Below are 20212 nucleotides of genomic sequence, written 5' to 3'. Positions count from 1 at the left end.
AAGAGGCTGCCAGGGCAGAGCTGCAACAGCATTACCTTTGCTCTCTTTGCTGTCTGGCTCTTCCCAGAGAGAAATAATGACTCTAAAGGCTTCTAAATCATTCTTGGCTGGGAATACAAAGGAATGGCATTTCGGGGACACAGAGTAGGTTTCAATCGGTATTTGCTGAATGACAGCATCTCGGGTCACAACACACAGCGATTTTTAACATAGTCCCCTTTGGAACACCCGGAGGGTTTTCTGTTGACAAACACCGGAAGGGGCAGCAAAGGGAAGGAATGAGGTGGATGCATTCCAGAAAGAAATGGAAAGCCTGTGGCGGGGGTGGGGGTGGGGGTGGGGGGCGGCTGCAGACCACTCCCGGGGAGGAGACAAGGTCTGATCCGTCCCCTCCCAGGTACTGAGGTCAAGAAGGAGGATGAGGTCTGGGCTGTGAGCAGGGAAGGGTCTGCCTCACCTGAAGATGAAGAGGTCACCCTAGGAAACAAAGGTCCAGGCGAAGCTGTCACCTTGGGGGAAGTGGCCCCTTGATCACCCTGAAATAGAGTCCCGTGGGGTATACTATACCCCTGAGAACCTACTTTCCCCACATCCTGGAAGTACTCTCACAACGCATCAGTATCTCAGTCCTTGTCTCTATGGAAACAATTCCTCCAGGCCATCTTCCCAGGGAGAGGCTACAGAAGTTCAGATCGAGAAAATAAGAGAGCAACAATCGATTTTGATCTTAATGGGGATATTCTGCAAAGTATCAGTGAACTTAAAAATGCCATTTGGATCACAGAAGTATCAAGAGGCTGTAAAGATCACCTCCGATGTGACTAAGCACAGGCTGAAAATAACTACCTTTCAAGTTCGAACGGTAGTTCCTGTGTGGGTTCAAGAAATCCTTTAAAATTCACTTTCCTCGACGGTAGGAAAAAAAAGGACAGGTAGCTAACGGTGAGTTTTCAGAAGAAACGATGATTAATGTATTTTTCTTTGAAGACATACTGAAAGCAAAAATATCAATAATTCACTCATTCACGTAACAAGACTGTATTGAGCGCTTACTACGTACCAGGCCCTGTGCCAAGCGCTGAGAGAACACAATGGCAAACAAGACGGGAGTGATTCCTGCCCACAGAAATTCAGTCAAATTCAGAGCCCTTTTGCTGGATTCCCTTGTTCTCCCCTCCTAGAGCAAACGTGGGTTACAGGTATAGCACCTGAGACACAGAGAGAGGGCTAAATCAATCTGTGTCTTCTGAGCCACGGAGGCCTGCAACGTTCTCCACGGTCTGATGGCAGAAGGACCCATGAAGACGGCAGCGTCTGCCTGTCTGATGGCAACTCTATGGGCCAGAGTCCAGACTTACTCCAACACAGAGCTCTCACTGACCATCAGTGAGACTTCTAAGCATACGATGAAAGCAAATCATCCCTAAGAGTCAAAACTTAAGAGCACTGCATTTTTTTTTTTTAAGTATGTCTTAAATTTTCTCTCTTCTAGCCCATATGAACAAAGGAAAGAAAAAAGTGAAGTGAGAAATCACTCAGGTAGTTTCACCACACGCCACCTGTCACAGGCACCACAGGGAAAAGTGCCTCCCTGTGTGGGAGGCCAGGAGACGAGGCAGAGAGGACCTGTGAGCACCTGTGCAGCCACCACGCTGTGGGACAATGTGAGCAACACGCTCACGGCAGACAGTGGAGCAAAATGTGGGGAGGAGTAAAGCCCCCAGGAAAGGAGACACTGTGATCACGAGCTGGTCCACACTTTCAACAGGGGTTCTAAATAAATGTGGAGAAAAGGACAAAGGCAGCGATGGAGTGCTACATTAACCTCAACCAAAGAGAGAGAGTGTGTGTGTGTGTGTGTGTGTGTGTGTGTGTGCGCACACGTGGGGGTGATGCGAGCGATCGGAAGTGTGGGGGCCAACAGCCCCTCCCAGATGGGACCCTACACGACGCAGGAAAGTGGCCCACATTCCCAGGCTGTGCGTGGCCCATCCGCCATCTTTCAAAAACCCCAAAGACTTTTTGTCTGAATCAGATTTTGACACAACCATTACTGTGTCTCAATAACTTTTCTCAAATAAAATCATGACTCTAATTTTTTGTAATGAAACTTTTCTTCTAAATGCTAACCTAATGGTAGAGCTCTCTTTGGAGAGTTTTGGACTCCAGTTGACTAAGTGGCTAACCAGGCATTCAAACGTCTAATTTGTGGCAACAACTGAGGGGAAAAATTCAAACTTTGAAGTCATAGGTATTTACGAACAGAAAACCTACTTGGGTTTCTCGGATTCCTTTTTACTGTCTCTAATGCTTCTGGAAGCTTTATCCTTTTCAGAATCACTATCTGGCTCAGACCCACTGCTACTGGACCGCCCATGTTTTCTCCTGGTTTTCTTGTGGTGATGCTTCCTTTTCTTCTTTTTCTCTTTCTTCTTTTTTCTGCTTGTTTGTTTGGGCTTTTTGTTAGTGTCACTTTCATCCGAAGGCTCTGATTTCAGAGGGCTCCTGTTGGGGAAAACCAACATCAGAGTAATTTTCAAAAGAGAATTAGAAAGAAGACTATGTAAATAAGCAAATATGTAAAAGGGAACTCTGCAGTGCCTTCCTGGGTCACAACTCCCCTTAAGGACTTAAGAGTTGGACCTAAAACAACAGTAGGTGAAGAAATCCTAATTTCAACAGTTTCTCAACCTAGATGTGGGGCTCAAACTCATGAACCGCAAGATCATGACCTGAGCCGAAGCTGGACGCTCAACTGATGGAGCCACCCAGGTGCCCCACATCTATACATTTTTGAAGGACAGTAATCTACCATTTTATCAAATACAGTACTTGTTTAAATAACATTATAAAAGGTTTATTTTCAGTCCTACATATTAAGGCAATATGTCCTTAATGATGAGGGAGGGTGGGGCAAGCTGAGGGCAAAATACGGGCTGGCACCCCGCCCCCCCCCCCCACGTGGGATATGTGTGATGTGCCTGGGACACGCCTGGCTACCCAAGAACAGAGAAAGTGTTTAAGTGCTTGCCATGGTGATGTGGGAAACTAAGGCAAATGAAAACTGAAATTCCCTTACTGCCTACAACCCATTGACAAGTCCTTGAAACTGGCAGGGTGACCTCCCTCTAGGAGCTCAGCTGCCTCCAGGATGACGCTTTGCTGGGGGCAAAAGACAACCTTGGCTTAACATTATCCCAACCTCGAGGATCCTGTAAGTCGACTTCCCTCATCCCACCTGCCCCGAGATATATGCTGGCAATCCTACTCCAAGCTTGTGCCCCGCCCCCCATACATCTGAAGGGTCTCATGACTGAGGTTTTATTAAGCGGTAATAAGCGGCATTTCCCTAGCAACAGCCGGCCCCTCAAGGTCCTGGAAACCTTGCTTCCAAAATTCCTTAGAGACTTACTCTATCCCTGACCCCCTCCCAACCCGAGGGTATATAATGAGCTCCCCATCAGGACCCCAGTGCAGCTCTTCCTGCCCATGGGTCCTGTCCCCATGCTTTAATAAAATCAGCTTTATGCACCAAAGATGTCTTCAAGAGTTCGTTCTTGGCTGTCAGCTCCAGACCACCCCACCATCACCCCAAAACTTCATCACTTAATGCCAAAAAAAAGATTTCGTTCTGGTCCTTGCGTTTAAAAGCTCCAAGGAGCTCTTCTGCATTACTGAAACACCTACAAACAACTGCCTCATGCATCAACTATTCTCAATTTCCAAAGGCTTCTTGTACTTTTAGAGTCCTGGCTTCCCAGGGTTCATCATCTTAATTAATGAGACCATCTGGTCCATATTTGCAAGAGAACTCATTTCTCAATTCAATGATCTACAACAATTTCTTTCTTTTTTTTTTAAATTTAAAACTTTTTTTAATGTTTATTTTTGAGGGGGGGGGGAGCACGAGCAAATGGGGGAAGGGCAGAGAGAGAGAGACAGAGACAGAGAATCCAAAGCAGGCTCCAGGCTCTGAGCTGTCAGCACAGAGTCCGACGCGGGGCTTGAACCCACGAACTGTAAGATCATTACCTCAGCTGAAGTCGGACGCTTAACCGACTGAGCCACCCAGGCACCCCAACAACTTCTTTCAAAGCTTAGTCCAGATATGTGCCATTCTGCTTTCCCCAAAGTTTCCAGGAGATTTTATCCTACATTCTACCACACCAGCATCTTGTTTTTCCAAAACTGCTAAAAATGCAACTGAAGAGATATCTGAGTGACAATATTCTAAAGGTTACTAATGAGGTTAGTCAAGTTACTTAAAGAATCACAATGATGCCGTTTCCCTTGGGGCTTAATTATTGGCAGTAACTGTGTCTCGCACTTGCCACTGTAACGCAGGGGGAAAAATAGAAAGAATTTAGGAATGAGGTAAGGAAAAGCAGTCAAAGATCACCTCACTGCTTGAAGTGAAAAGAGTTCTAATTCGCTCTTTTATCACAGGGTTTACGGAGAAGCATTATTCAAACTAAGCTACAGACTACACACTGACAAAAACTGAAAATCCATCTTTCATAAAAACCTACCTTGTCAGAGGTGACCCTTCAGAAACCAGGGCTGTGGCCCCTTCAGTTTGTTGGCTCAGAGAGGTTATGGCTCCAGCACAAAAGCTTGGGTTGCTCAGCCAGTCTAATTCTGCACAGGCGAAAGAAAAAAGATCAATGAAGTGAGCTCGATGGGATTTCTAGAGCAGGCAACCCATCTTACCAGCTGACGTCCTAATTCACAGCCAGTGTCAGCCACACGTCGTGAACAGTCCTCAGAAGCCGAAGGGAATCCATGAAATTTTTATTTCCTGGGGCATGGGGCTCTAACACACTCTAAAATATTTAAGACTGAAATCCTCTTGTGATAGCAGGCTGTGGCTTAAGCAAAAGCCACATAACAAGCGTGGCTTAAAAAGCAACAAGGCTTTATGGATTCCATCCACACTTCAATGAGCAGGAACGCTTCCAAAGCACTGGGTTTTAATGACCTCGCATTTGATTCAGACAATTCCAAAAAGTTTAAAAATCAAAGCATGCACAAAAGCCTGCCATGCTTGATACTGTTACAGGAGATTAAGATATTTTTCTTTAAAAAACATTCTGTTTTGGGGGCACCTGGGTGGCTCAGTCGGTTAAGCATCCGACTCTGGCTCAGGTCATGATCCACAGTTTGCGAGTTCGAGCCCCGCTTCGGCTCTGTGCTGACAGCTGGGAGCCTGAAGCCTGCTTCGGATTCTGTGTCCCCCTCTCTCTCTGCCCCTTCCCCACTCACACTCTCTCTGTCCCTCTCTCAAAAATAAACATTTAAAAAACAAAAACAAAACAAAAAAACAGTACTCCTCTTTAAAAATAAAAACACAAGCTGTCAACTTTTCCAATGCTAAAATTAAATAAAACATTAATAATGATTATCTCTGGGGGTGGTGAGATTAAATGTCCAAAATTTTTCCTCCATTAATTTTGAAGTCCTCTGGAATGAACTATTTCTTAATTACTAATTTTCTAACCTTTTAGGAGCCTTAGCTGTGAAGGAAAAAAAAAAAAAAAACAAACCCTGGGGTGGTGGCAGCAAGGGGGCTCCTGGGGGGGGGGGGGTTTGTATTTTGTCCTGTTTTGTTCTAGGACAAGGCCAGAGCATGTTCATGCGCTCAGGAGAAAGAACCCGTGAGATGGCTAAGTTAGGAGATGCACTTCCTAACAGTCATACTGGGATATCATCTATATACCATAAGGGTCACCCATTTAAAATGTACAATGCAAGGGGCGCCTGGATGGCTCGGTCAGTTAAGCGTCTGATTCTTGATTTCGGCTCAGGCCATGATCTCATGGTTTGTGGATCCAAGCCCTGTGTCGGGCTCTGCGCTGACAGTGGGGAGCTTGCTTGGGGTTCTGTCTCTCTGCCCCTCCCCCAGCTCACATTCTCTCTCTCAAAATAAACATTCTTTTTAAATGTACAATTCAATGGTTTTTAGTATACAGTAAAATATTGGATTGCAAGTTACTTGTTCTGCGAGTGTTCCACAAGACAAGCAAACATTTTTTTTTTGAAATTTATTGTCAAATTGGTTTCCATACAACACCCAGTGCTCATCACAAAAGGTGCCCTCCTCGATACCCATCTCCCACCCCCCGTCAGCCCTCAGTTTGTTCTGTTTTTAAGAGTCTCTTATGCTTTGGCTCTCTCCCACTCTAACCTTTTTTTTTTCCTTCCCCTCCCCCATGGGTTTCTGTTAAGTTTCTCAGGATCCACATAAGAGTGAACACATATGGTATCTGTCTTTCTCTGTATGGCTTATTTCACTTAGCATAACACTCTCCAGTTCCACCCACATTGCTACAAAGGGCCGTATTTCATTCTTTCTCATTGCTACGTAGTACTCCATTGTGTATATAAACCACAATTTCTTTATCCATTCACCAGTTGATGGACATTTAGGCTCTTTCCATAATTTGGCTATTGTTGAGAGTGCTGCTATAAACATTGGGGTACAAGTGCCCCTCTGCATCAGTACTCCTGTATCCCTTGGGTAAATTCCTAGCAGTGCTACTGCTGGGTCATAGGGTAGGTCTATTTTTAATTTTCTGAGGAACCTCCACACCGTTTTCCAGAGTGGCTGCACCAGTTTGCATTCCCACCAACAGTGCAAGAGGGTTCCCGTTTCTCCACATCCTCGCCAGCATCTATAGTCTCCTGATTTGTTCATTTTGGCCACTCTGACTGGCGTGAGGTGATATCTGAGTGTGGTTTTGATTTGTATTTCCCTGATGAGAAGCGACGTTGAGCATCTTTTCATGTGCCTGTTGGCCATCCGGATGTCTTCTTTAGAGAAGTGTCTGTTCATGGTTTCTGCCCATTTCTTCATTGGATTATTTGTTTCTCGGGTGTGGAGTTTGGTGAGTGCTTTATAGATTTTGGATACTAGCCCTTTGTCCGATATGTCATTTGCAAATATCTTTTCCCATTCCGTTGGTTGCCTTTTAGTTTTGTTGGTTGTTTCCTACAAGCAAACATTTCTAGTAAATTTTAACCTGATAAACAAACGGTGTCTTGCAATACAAGTAGTACGTGATTCAGAATGTCACATGATCACAACTGAGCCAATGGTTCCTCTCTCTCTCTCTCTCTCTCTCTCTCTCTCTCTCGTTCTCTCTCTCTCTCTCACTGAGGGATTGTGGGTGATCTCCCATGCTCGGTCTCAGGCCGTGGTGTCTGGAAGAAATCAGTGATTTTTCAGAACGTTGGAAGGTGCCCACGACTGGTACTAGTGTATTTTTTGTCACTTCAAAGCACCTACGGACAGTCCTCTGCTTTTCCATTCAAGAGTAAGCTTAGGAATGCTTAGCTTCATTCTAGGTCAGGCTCCTTGCAGATATAGACGCTTTCCTCTGCTGCCTTATTGCCAGTTACATTAAATACAGTATATGACAAGAGTTCGTTAATACTGTAGTCAACTTCCGTGTGAGCGTATACAATGGCCCCATGCAGAAAAAGATTCCACTGAGCCAACAGACAGCAGTGATTCCATTAGTGATAGTGAAACTTGTCCTACACAATAACCCTCCTCTCTCGTCTCCCTCACACCAGCCACGAAGGCTTTCAAAGGTAAGTACAGGTTAATTTATTTTTCTTTATCTGTTTTCTTTATTATTTTGTATTATATTATGGTACTGTATCATTTATGTGAATATTTTGGGGTTGTGGAATCATCTGAGTTTCCATGATTTCTAATGAAGAGATTCACTTTGCTACACAAGTGCTTTGGATTACAACCATGTTTCCAGAACAAATCATACTTGCAAACCAAGGTTTTACTATATTTAGAACTGGGCAGGGCACCTGGCTGGCTGAGTCGGTGGAGTGTGCAACTCTTTTTTAAAAAAAATTTTTTAACATTTATTTATTATTGAGAGACAGAGGGAGACAGAGCATGAGCATGGGAGGGACAAAGAGAGGGGGAGACACAGAATCCGAAGCAGACTCCAGGCTCTGAGCTGTCAGCACAGAGTCCAACGCGGGGCTCAAACTCACAAACCGCTAGATCATGACCTGAGCTGAAGTCAGACACTTAACTGACTGAGCCGCCCAGGTGCCCCTGGAGTGTGCAACTCTTAACCCCAGGGTCATGAATTCCAGCTCCGTGTTGGGCATAGGGTTTACTTAAAAAATATATATATTTTAAGTAAAAAATATCTGTGTTTTAGATTATATATATATATATATATGCTTGTGTGTGTGTATATATGTATATGCATATATATGTACATATATACATATATATGTATTATGTATATATGTATATACACACACACATATATATACATGTATATACACGTATATGTGTGTGTGTGTGTATATATATATATATAATTGTTCAATTATCACCATAATTTTAGAACATTTTCATCATCCCAAAAAGAAACCCCAGACCTATTGGCAGTCACCATCACTCATCTCTGGCTCTCCCACCCCCAGGCAACCACTAATCTGTCTCTACAAACTTGCCTGTTTGGACAATATGATTTTTTTTTTTTTTAATTTGAGACAAACAGAGGGGGAGAGGGAGGGGGAGGGGGGAGAGGGAGGGAGAGAATCTTAAGCAGACTCCACACTCAGCACAGAGTGCAACACAGGGCTCGATCTCACGACTACGAGATCATGACCCAAGCTGAAATTAAGAGTCAGGTGCTTAACCGACTGAGTCACCCAGGCACCCCCAGGACATTTAATATGAGATCATACAGCATACAGTCTTTTGTAACTGGCTTCTTCTACTTTGCATAATGTTTTCAAGGTTCATCCATACTGTAGCAAGTATTAGTAGCCATTCCTTTTTATTGGCAAATAATATTCCATTTTATGGGTAGATCACATTTTGTCCACTGATCAGCTAATGGACGCTTGGGTTGTTTCCCTTTTTTGGTTATTATGAACAATGCAGCTACAAACATTCATGTACAAGTTTTTATATGGACATATGTTTTCATTTCTCTTGGCTAGACAGCCAGAATTGCCGGGTCATGTGGTAACTCATGCTTAGCATTTTAAGGAAATGCCAGACTGGTTTCCAAACTGGCTGCACCAGTTTACGTTCCCATTAACAAGGTAGAAGGATTCTAATTTCTCCAAATCCTTGGCAACTTGTTACCGTCTGTGTTTTAGATTATAGTCATCCTAGTAGGTGTGATGTCTTTTCTCATCGTGCTGCTGGTTTCCATTTCTCTGGTGACTAATGATGTTAAGCATCTTTTCATGTGTTTATTGGCTAATATTTGAACAGAAATAGTCAAATACTTTGCCCATTTTTTAATTGGGTTGTCTTTTTAGTATTGGGTTGGCAGAGTGCTTTATATATTCTTTGTTCTAGTCCCTGATGGTTACTGCATCTTAGGAGGAAGGAACAGAATGTGTGCCCCGTGATGACAGGTACTTTGTTTTACTCAACTGCTGTATCCATGGGACCATGAGCAATGCCTCGCATAACATCAGGAGGCGTTTAATAAATATTTGTGGAAAAGAGGGGAGACAGGGAGGGAGGGAGGAAAATTCCTAAGGAGGAAAGGGACATTAAAACAAAAGGGAAAGAGAAGGATTGTAACTCTTTAAGTGCCTACTGCAGGCTAAACACCAGGTAAAGCACTTTACATTCTCGTTATACCTTTTAAGCATCAAAACAATCTTCTTTGGGAGGTATTACAATCTATATTGTACAGAAGGAAACTAAAGCTCAAAGGAATTAGGTAATTTGTAAGGTCATACCCACTGAGGGCTACACAGCTGTTCGTGCAGTCTCTTTCCTACTGTTTCCTTTTCCTTCTGCGGTCTGGATCTGATCCCTGGCAAGAGGTATGTGAAGTTTCTGTAGCTCACTGAGATCATGATTATTGCCAAAACAACCGCATTGTGTCATGAACAAAGGAAAAGACGGAACAAGCAATATGCAAAGAGAGGTGCTCTCAACATATATTTTACATACATATACATATTACATATTTTACATAAATATTTGAGATAGTGAGGACAGCGTGGAGGAAATGTAGAGAAACACAGAGGTCAAAACAACATAAAGTGTGTAACTCTCCAAAGTCCTTCAGAAGTCCTCCAAAAATAAGAAAAAGGGTTTTTAAGGAAACAATCAAGGCTTTGCCAAATGAGACCACTGTGGGAAAAAAAGTAATGTTTACAGAACTAAAACGCTTGGGGTTCTAACCCAAATCATAACTGACCTTCTCTGTGACCTTCATCTCAATCAAATGACCTTTCATTGGGGCAAATGGTATTTCTACCTGACAAGTTACTGCTACTGCTTTTTTTTTTTTTTTTTTTTTTTTTTTTTGGTCCTGGTAGCACATTAGCAGTGAACATGCATGGAATATTAGAAGTAGTCATCACTGGATGTTAGGCATGCAGGAATTTTGGAGATAATCAGTTGAGGGATTTTAAAACTTTTTTTTAGCTAAAGAAAATGCCGCTCAAACAAAACCTTCCGGAGAGGCCCAACCTGCAGAACAGCAAAAGCAGGGATGCTTCCTGGGGTTCAGAGGGAGGGGGCAGGTCTGAGAAAGCTCTCCAGAGCACAGCCCGGGCACCACTCCCTCATTTACAGAACATGGGAGGTCCGAAGAAGTCCAGTCCTCTGGCCAAGGGCACACACCCAAGCCTCGATCTGCACTCTGCCCAGTTCTCTCCATCATACACCGTGGTGCAACTCTTCACTTCAACGAAGGAGCTGGCTTTCCTGAAGTCTCCCTGCAACTGGTACACAGGGCTACCGTGGTGATTTTCATTCTGCGATCTCATTACCTGCGGGGCCGTCTTCCCACTTCATTCTAAGGTCCACAGCTCAAATCCTTACAGGGACCAGGGGCGCCTGGGTGGCTCAGTGGGTTAAGCACCTGACTCCAGCTCGGGTCATGATCTCACAGTTTGAAGTTGGAGCCCCGCAACGCGCTCTCTGCTGTCAGCACTGAGCCCATTTTGAATCTTCTAGTCCCCCTCTCTCTCTCTGCTCTTCCCGCCCCCCCCCAAAATAAACAAACATTAAAAGAAAAAAAAAAGGCTGTCTAAAGAAAATCTTTACAGAGACTGGATTAGTAATGATTCCTGTGATAGTACAGAGAATGAAAAAAAGAAAAAGACAAAAATATTTTGCCAAATAAGGAAATTGGTTTACAACTCTTACATCCGAGTTTTCAGCTCCCACCCTCCTCCTATTCCTTCCTTTCCAAGCTAAGTGCAACATGAGGGCAGAGGTCATGACTATTCACTCCTGTATTCCCAACCCCTAGCACAGGGCCTTGGCACAAAGCAACTGGGATCAATAAATATTTGTTGAAAAAACAAAATGAGTGAGGATCTGAGCCATATCTTCCTATCTTTGTATCCCCAGCACCTAATATACTGAACTGAAGCAATTTGAGATTGTCAAAAGCATGCCATTATCTAGGTATAAAGTACAACCATTTTAATTCTTCCAGTCTTCACTGCAAATGGAGATTGAATCATTAAAGGATAAAGTACCGAATACCCACTATGTGGCCAGGCACAGTCCTAGGCTTTCGGGGTAGAGTGTGACTAAGGCAGGCCAGGTCTCTCTGCTCATATGGTATTTATACTTAATCATAACCTTACTGTTCACATAACACATGTGCATTGTGAAATTAAATTTTGGTTATATGGAATCCTGGAGAAAGTTATCTGAGATTAAACAATGCTTTATTAATCAGAATGCAGTCTTTTTCTATATTTACTTACATCCTCACAATTTACAAGTTCCTTTGACAGAAGTCAAATATGTATTTAGATAATTATATCAACACATATTATGTATTCAGATAATCACATCAACACCATGCAGGATGTAACATATTACGGACAGGTTGAGCAGGATACAACATGCTTGGGTTTAAATGGAGAAGCTGACTGGCTGACAAACCTTTTGTCCCTGCAGGCTGGTAAATAAGCATAGGTTGAACCTGCCTGGAAATGAGCACTCTGCTATACAAACACACACACACACACACACACACACACACACACACAGAGAGAGAGAGAGAGAGAGACAGACAGACAGACACAGACACTCCTAAGAAAGGAAGCATGGAAGCATCAGGCAAAAAAACACTTTAGGAGCTTTAGAGCCTGGCTGGCTCAGTCGGTAAAGCATCTGACTCCTGATTTCAGCTCAGGTCATGTTCTCACAGTCTGTGAGTTTGAGCCCCGTGTCTGGCTCTGCACCGACATCACAGAGCCTGCTTGGGATTCTCTCTCTCTCCCTCTCTGTGACTCTACCCTAATCAAATGCACGCACTCTCTCCCTCCAGATAAACAAATAAAAATAAATAAATAAATAAATAAAAACTATTGCCCAACAAAACCCAGGCAGGTATCTAGAAGAACCACAGCATGTGTAATTTTACAGAAAATTATATAATGAATCATCAGTAAGTTGACATTCTTTTTATCACAAGTTTATTATATAATGCTATCTCTCCATCACTAGTGAAAATGCTTTAATTCAATTCCACTGGATACAGGGATGAAGAAATCACCACGAACAGATTTAAAAATTTTTTAACATTTTTTGAATCACAACTGGATGAAATATCCAAGTTCACCCCCTCCCCATTCTATTGTAATAAAATAGCACTGATTCACTGGTTTAAGTGAACTCAGGTGAGCACCACCCCTCCAGGAATCATTCAAAAAGGCATTTCTAAGGCTGAGTATAACAAACGAACATATATATTAGGGAAGGGGATTGTCCCTTTAGTAAGACTGAGTCAAGCTCTTCATTTTGATCGAAACCTTTATTTTCTGACAAGGAAACTGAGGGAGGAAACGTTTGTTCAGAAACCTCCAGCAAACATGGCTAAGCACTGAGTTTAAGGTGATTACAGAGAACCTAACCAAAGTCAGCCCTTCTACAGAGCTAACCTACAATTTGAAGAGAACCCAGGGATCCCAAAAGTAATGTTTACACGACCCAACCCCCAACATTCTAATATCACAGTGTGACTCAGAGCACAAGTTTTTGAGTCAGAAGGACCTGTGTTCAAATACTGGCCTTACCGTTTACTGGTTGGGCAACTCTTAACAAAATACTTAATCTCTAAGTCTCTCTTTCCTTTCATTCGGCATATTTTATTTTATTTTTATTTCTTATTTCTAGGAGCTAGGAACACAAAGCAAACAAGACAAACCCAACCTGACTCTCAGGGTACTGACACACTGGCAGTCACACACAACGTGACAAATGTCAAGAAAAAGAAAATACACGGGGTACAGGGAGAGCACATGGTCCCAACCAGGTAGGGGTCAGAGAAGGCTGCCTGGGAGAACGTCTCCGTGGAGACCTGAAGGATGAGGGTAATCTGCTAGGGAGAGTCTGGGCAGAGGAAATGGCTGCTACAAAGGCCTGGAAGTGCAAACACAGGGCTCTGGGAAACAGCAAGCTATTATGTCTGGACCCCTGCGGGGGAGAGCAAGTGGGGGCAAAAGGAAGCTGGAGAGGTTAGGGGCCTTCAAAAGGTGTCAGAGTTTGGGCTTCTCCTAACAGCCACAGACAGACAGTAGACAGCTCCGAACAAGAGTGACAAAGTCAGAGCCAGGATTCTAAAGATCAGCAGCCAAGAGGAGTATTTAAGAGCACGTGTTTTGAGGGTGCCTGGGTGGCTCAAGCCGTGATCTCACGGTTCATGAGTTTGAGCCCCGCATCGGGCTCACTGCTGTCAGTGCAGAGCCCGCTTCGGATCCTCTGTCCCCCCATCTCTCTGCCCTGCCCCACTTCCGCTTTCTCTCTCAAAAATAAAAGAATAAATTAAGAAAAAAAGAACACGGGTTTTGAAGCTAGACTGCCTGAGCTCAGATCCTGGTTCTGAGGCTTAAAAAAGGATGGCCATAAAGAAGGATGAGATCTTGCCATTTGGGACAACATAAATGGACCAAAAGGGCTATCATGCTAAGTGAAGTCAGAGAAACAAAAATACCACACGATTTCACTTCTGTGTAGAATCTACAAGACAAATGAATAAACAAACAAAAAGCAGGGGCTCCTGGGTGGCTCAGTCAGTGGAGCGTCAGACTTTGGCTCAGGTCGTGATCTCGCCATTTGTGAGTTCGAGCCCCACATCCGGCTCGCTACTGTCAGCACGGAGCTTGCTTTGGATCCTCTGTCTGCCTCTCTCTCTCTGCCCCTCCCCTGCTTGCACTCTCTCTAAACAAAACATTTTTAAAAATTTAAAAAAAAGAAAAAGAAAACAAACAAAAAGCAGAATCAAACTTCTAAATACAAAGATCTGATGTTGCCAAAGGGGGATGGGAGGATGGGCAAAATGGGTGAAGGGGAGTGGGAGATACAGGCTTACAGTTACGGGATGAATAAATCACAGCAAGAAAAGGCACAGCACAGAGAATGTAGTCAATGGGATTGTAATAGTGTTGCACTGTGACAGATGGTGGCTACACTTGCAGTGAGCATAGCGTAAGGTATGGAGTTGTTGAATCACCATGTTGTACATCTGAAACTAAGGTAACACTGTGTGTCAACTGAAATCCAAATATAAAAGGAAGTCCGGTGCTTCTATGTACAAAAGAAGACCAGAAACAGTGTAAATGTCCTTAACAGAGGATTGTTTGAATAAACCATGTGACATCACACGATGATGTTCTGTGCATCAGTCAAAAGAAATGAGGAAGATCTCATACTATGCTGTACGGTGATCTCTGGGATTCAAGCTAAAATGCAGACCAGTAGGCATTAAAGAAGGGAATATAGTCACTCATATTAAGGGAGAAAAAAAATGGAAAGATATCATTGACTAATTAAAATTCTAACTTGCAGAGTAAGGAAAGTAACAGGCTGGAGGAACAAAGATGGAAGCCTTTATTTCTCTGGATATACCCGGTTTACATTTTCAACCTCAGAACCATGTAAATGTTTCACAACACTATAAAACAGGATCGATTCAAAAAGAAGAAAAAAGCAATCCCTAAAAATTAAAAACATACCTAACTGTATAACACACTGTTGATAACACCACAGAGAATTACTTCAAGTGATCTTAAAACACAGTAATTTGACCACACATCTGCTGCAGGATAGGTCCTAAGGACAAAAAGAATCACAAAGAAATACTAAACTAATTTTTAAGCTTATTTATCTTGAGAGAGGGAGAGAGAGAGCATGACAGCATGCATGAGGAAGGGGTGAGAGAGAGGGAGAAGGAGAAACCCAAGCAGGCTCTGCACCATCAGCACGGAGCTGACGTGGGGCTCGAACCCAGGAACCAGAGATCATGACCTGAGCCAAAATCAAGAGGTGGACGCTTAACCTACTGAGCCATCCAGGCGCCCCAAACTATTTAGTATTAGTCACAATACTACTGTTATCTTTAACATATACATAATTGTATTGATGGCATTAGGAACTAAGATTTTCAGTGTAAGAAGAAATATAAATATTAAATTACAAATTTATATACAAATTACATATTACATAATAAAAAGAAATTAAGTAAAAATCTCACGATCTTCAATTTGGCCCGGAAATATCACTGTGAATTCATGATGTATTTTTCTCTTCCTGGTTTTGACAACTCAAAATGTCTAGAAATAATGGCAACCCAGTGCGACTAGCACTCTGAACACCAATTTGTGGTTTCAACCTCCCCGAACCATTTTCCACTAAAAGAAACAATGGTTTTTAGAGAAACAGCCAGTTCCAGGCCATAATGGAACATAGAAGTGATGAGCTCTGGGCATCCTTTAGACCAGAAAGCAAGAAAGCAATTAAAGACACCTGGGTCATGTCAAAACAACACATACCAACTTAATTAGACTCCCATTAGCCACGGATGGGACAATGTGAGCAATAGAAAAAATATCTGCAATGGATTGAAATAGAAGTGTTAAAAATTCAATAGTTTGTAACGAAAGCAGGGAAAAAAAGAAACACCTAATTGGTCACCTCTAAAAATTGTAAGGACCCCAACTCATTTTCTGAAAATTGGCAAAGAGAACACATCAAGCATTGTCGTTCCTGCCAGAACTGTATTTCAGGGTATCCCGATAGTGTTGACAGGAAGTTTATAGAATAATTGTCACCTCGGTCAATAGCAAATACCCCAACGAAGTATTTTCAGCTAAAAACATTATACCTGAATCTAATTAACTCTCTAGATCTAATTGCCAGCTCACAGGAAATACTGGGATAGAGAAGCATGCTAAAGGACACCAGGAGGATTTGGTGGGAAATGTCCACAGGACAGATGACTCAGTGTCCTCAACAAATAAATCACAAGGGAAAATGGAGGGGAAGGAGAAACTGTTTTATATTAAAAAGAGACTGAAGAGATATATCTACAAAATACACTGTTGTATCTTTTTTGGATCCTGACTTGGACCAACATTAAAAGACCATTTGCAAGACAAGTCGGGAAATCTGAACAGACTAGAAATTAGACGACATTAAAGAATTACACTTAATTTCATTAAGTGATGCTTAGATTTTTTTTTCATAAAAAGCTCTTTTACAAACATTACCCTGATGCTGAAGACCCCCAGAAGACATTCGATAAATATCTTAAGATAAATGACAAGAGCGACGCTCCCCTTTAAACCTTCTATTTCACCTTCCCCCAGTAAAGGATAACCCCTTGGCAGTTACTGAAGTCACCACCCTTCCTCACCATCAGTCTCAATCACCTTTCCCAAGGCTCCTCTTCATGCCTCTGTATTTCCAAACTGGGCTGTTTGCAGTTTTCTGCATAGGTCCCATGATTTCCTTCCTGCGTGTCTTTGAAGGCCCTGGAATGCCCTTCCACTATCTCCATTTGTTCAAATCCTACCCTCTTGAAGACCCCTCGCAAAAGTTAGCTCCTATATAAAGCCTTCTTTGAAATTCCCATGTTGCAATAGCTCACCTGTGCCACCTATAACATCTTACCTTTTCTGTTACTTTGTGAAATACCTATTATTGGTCTGTATATTCAGCAAACATTTATTGAATACCCTACCACGTTTTGGACCTGTGCTAGGGGCTAAGTATGCTATCATGTATAGACACTGTCCCTGACCACATGGAGGTTAGGGTCTAGCGAAGGCTAGCCAAAAAGTACACTAACTATATAAGAAATGACTCACAATTCTGAGAAGCATTACCAAAAAAGAAGCGTGTGAACTAGAAAGGATATAAAAAGAGGTGCCAGACACAATTGGACTCTGCCACGTGGGTGTACGATTTAGGATTAAATACTCTACATTACAATTCACTGTGCCTCACGTGTTAATAACGCAGATTTCCTGGGAATGCTTAAGGCTTAGAACGAATATGTAATACCATCACCTGGCACCCAGGAGACCCTCAATAAACAGTTCTGACTCCCAGCACCTGCGCCCTTGCGGAAAGAACTTGCTTTTTTTGATTAGGCTTTGGGTCCTAATCCCTAGCTCTGAGTCTGACAAAAGCTATGAACCCAATAAGCATTTCAGAAATGAACCCAATAAGCATTTCAGAAATCAGTAACACGGGAAAGGAAGAAAGATGTGGTAAGAACACCCAGCATCTACATCAGGAATCTCCTTGAAATGTAGGGTACTATTATCTACGTTTTATACATGAAGCAACTGAGGCTCAGCGCAAGAATGAGGTCCAAAAGCATGACAACATGCAAGTCCCAGCTCCAGGGCCTCTCCTCGGTCTCTTTTTCTCCATCCATTACTCCGCAACCCAAACCCAGAAGCCAGGACGAGGCCAGGAGCCCTTCCCAGAAGGCTTTGCAGCGCCGCTGAGAACTCTGGGATACAAAGGGATAAACAAATCCAAGGCAAGGACCGAGACCTAAGACCGAGAAACTCCTTTGTAATCTCGCCGGGTGACTTCTTCACCCCTTCTGTTTCCTTACCTTTCCTGGCGCTGCCGCTACCGGAAGTCTCACCAATGCCTGCAAAGGCCGGGAACAGCGCCATGACGGCAGGCCGCACCGCCGTCCCCCTCTCCAGAAATGGCGCCGGCGAGCGGACGCCGGTAGTGAGGCCTTCGCGGTTGCGGTGCACTCTGGGAAGTGTGGTTTTTCCCACTCGCACTCCCTGGGGCTTGACCCGGGGACCTGGCAGGGCGAGGAGGGGCGGGGCGGGGTGGGGCGGAGCCACATCGCCGTAATTGATACTGGAAGGCTTCTGTTAAAACCCGGAAGTGCAGAGACCGGATGTGGAATTGTTCAGAGCAGAGAGTAGTAGGAGCTGGGATTCCGGTTGACCCCTGAACTCGCACCGTCACTAAGTGGGTCAAATTAATCAAACTCTGAGGTTCAGTTTCCTCATCTGCAAAATGTTCGTTCGATTAAATGAGCCTTAATAAGGTGCTTAGTTGGCATTGTGACTGGCCCATGGAAAGCACTTGATGAAAGTTAGCTATTATGTGAGTTGTGACTGCAAATCCAACTCAAAGCCACGTGAGATATCCAGAATTCCGTTTACTATTTAAAATACCTTGGGGTGCCTGGGTGGCTCAGTCGGTTAAGCGTCCGACTTCGGCTCAGGTCATGATCTCCCAGTTTGTGAGTTCAAGCCCCGCACTGGGCCCTGTGCTGACAGCCCAGAGCCTGGAGCCTGCTTCGGATTCTGTGTCTCCCTCTCTCTCTGCCCCTCCCCTGCTTGCGTGTGCGCTCTCTCTCTCTCTCTCTCTCTCTCTCTCTCTCTCTCTCTCTCTCTCAAAAAATAAATAAACATTAAAAAAAATTTTTTTTAATAAAAAAACACCTCAGGTTCTACCAAAACCTCTGGCTCTAAGTTATCTCAATTAGTTGGAGCAGCATCTGCCTCCTTAGCAGATGACTGCAGAGCGGGGATGCTGATAGTCCTCCCCAGTGCTCCATGTCTTTCTACTCCAGAAAAATAAGTTATATGGAAGGTTTAGGAAAATCAAACCTTAATAGTAATGTTTCTGTAATCAGAAGGAATCTGGGCATGTTAGATATTTTCGGTGCTACAAATGCATAGGAGAATTGGGTTTAAGAGAGCACCCTTATAAGAATAATTTAAAGGGGAGCCTGGGTTGATTACTTGGTTGAACATCCGGGACTCTTGATTTTGGCACAGGTCATGATCCCAGAATCCATGCTGAGCCTGGAGCCTGCTTAAGATTCTCCCCCCCCCCCTTCTCTCTTTCTTCCTCTGCCTCTCTCCCCTGCTCGTTCTCTCTCTTTCAAAATAATTAATGAAAAAAATTAAAAAACAATGTAAATTGGGGGGGTATTTATTTGCTGAGAAAGAGAGAGAGAGAGAGAGAGAGAGGAAGCTGGGCAGGAGCAGGAAGAGGGAGAGAGAACGGATCCCGAGAAGGCTCTGCACTGCTAGTGTGGAGCCCGATGCGGGACTCAAACTCACAAACTGTGAGATCACGACCTGAGCTGAAATCTGGAGTTGGATGCTTAACCAACTGAGCCACCCAGGCGCCCCTAAAAAAACACTTTAAAGTGTACAATCAAGGGGCGCCTGGCTTTGCAGTTTGACCCCCCCCAATTGGGTGTAGAGATTACTAAAAGCAATTAATTAACAAAAACAAAGTGTATAATTGAGTAACTGATACAAACTCCTGATTTTAAGTTGAAACTTTATGAAGTTTAGGCAGAGTTTCAGAACATCAAAGAATATAAAGTTTACTATATGTGTAAGTGTAATTGCTTAGCTTTATAAAAATTAATACCTGGCAGGTAATTGAAGTACCTGAAAAGGAAATGAAATATATTAAATTTATAAATTTATATGAAATATATAAATACAAAGCAAAGGTCAGCAAGCTTTTTCCTAAAGGGTGAGAAAGTAAATATTTTGGGCTTTGTGAGCCAGAGGGTCTCTGTCACAATTACTCAGTTCTGCCGTTGTATCGGGAAAGCAGCCATAGGTAATAAACACATAAACAAATGGGAGCGGCTGTGTTCTAACAAAACTGTGGTTACAAAAACAGTGAGCCACAGTGGACTTGGAAAGTGTTCTGTATTACATTGGGCAGTGTTTGATTAACTGTCTTTATAAATTGAAACAAACATTATTCAAGACCCCTTCAAGGTATTGCTAAAATTTACTGGGCTTATAAATCAAATAAATTTGTAAGCTGAACTTGAACATTTAAGAACATTGTTCTTCAATTAAAACATTTATTCCTGGGCACCTGGGTGGCTCAGTTGGTTAAGTGACAGACTTCAGCTCAGGTCATGATCTCGTG

General features: G+C 43.1%; 1 protein-coding gene across 4 annotated transcripts in view; it reads right to left on the bottom strand.

The window, feature by feature from the left end:
- Positions 1-18096, bottom strand: part of NRDE2 (NRDE-2, necessary for RNA interference, domain containing) — a 50472-nt gene extending 32376 nt beyond the window's left edge. For 2 of the 4 annotated variants that reach the window (XR_015252085.1, XM_086709029.1), the window contains exons 1-3: positions 17892-18046; positions 4530-4638; positions 2275-2505 (exon numbers count right to left, since the gene is read on the bottom strand). Coding sequence is in view for 3 of the 4 variants with exons in the window: in XM_086709029.1 (XP_086565155.1) it covers positions 2275-2505; positions 4530-4638; positions 17892-17955 (404 nt within the window). In the remaining variant the exon portion in view is untranslated. Of the gene's footprint in view, positions 1-2274; positions 2506-4529; positions 4639-17891 lie in introns of all 4 variants that reach the window. The other 2 variants (XM_086709028.1, XM_086709030.1) reach the window with 1 other exon arrangement.
- Between the last annotated feature and the right edge of the window lie 2116 nt (positions 18097-20212).

Source organism: Puma concolor, chromosome B3 (assembly GCF_028749965.1).
Source record: "Puma concolor isolate L17-30 chromosome B3, mPumCon1.1.hap2, whole genome shotgun sequence".
NCBI classification, from domain to species: domain Eukaryota; kingdom Metazoa; phylum Chordata; class Mammalia; order Carnivora; family Felidae; genus Puma; species Puma concolor.
The sequence above is the reverse complement of the archived record's forward strand: the minus strand, read 5'-3'. Positions and strand labels throughout refer to the sequence as shown.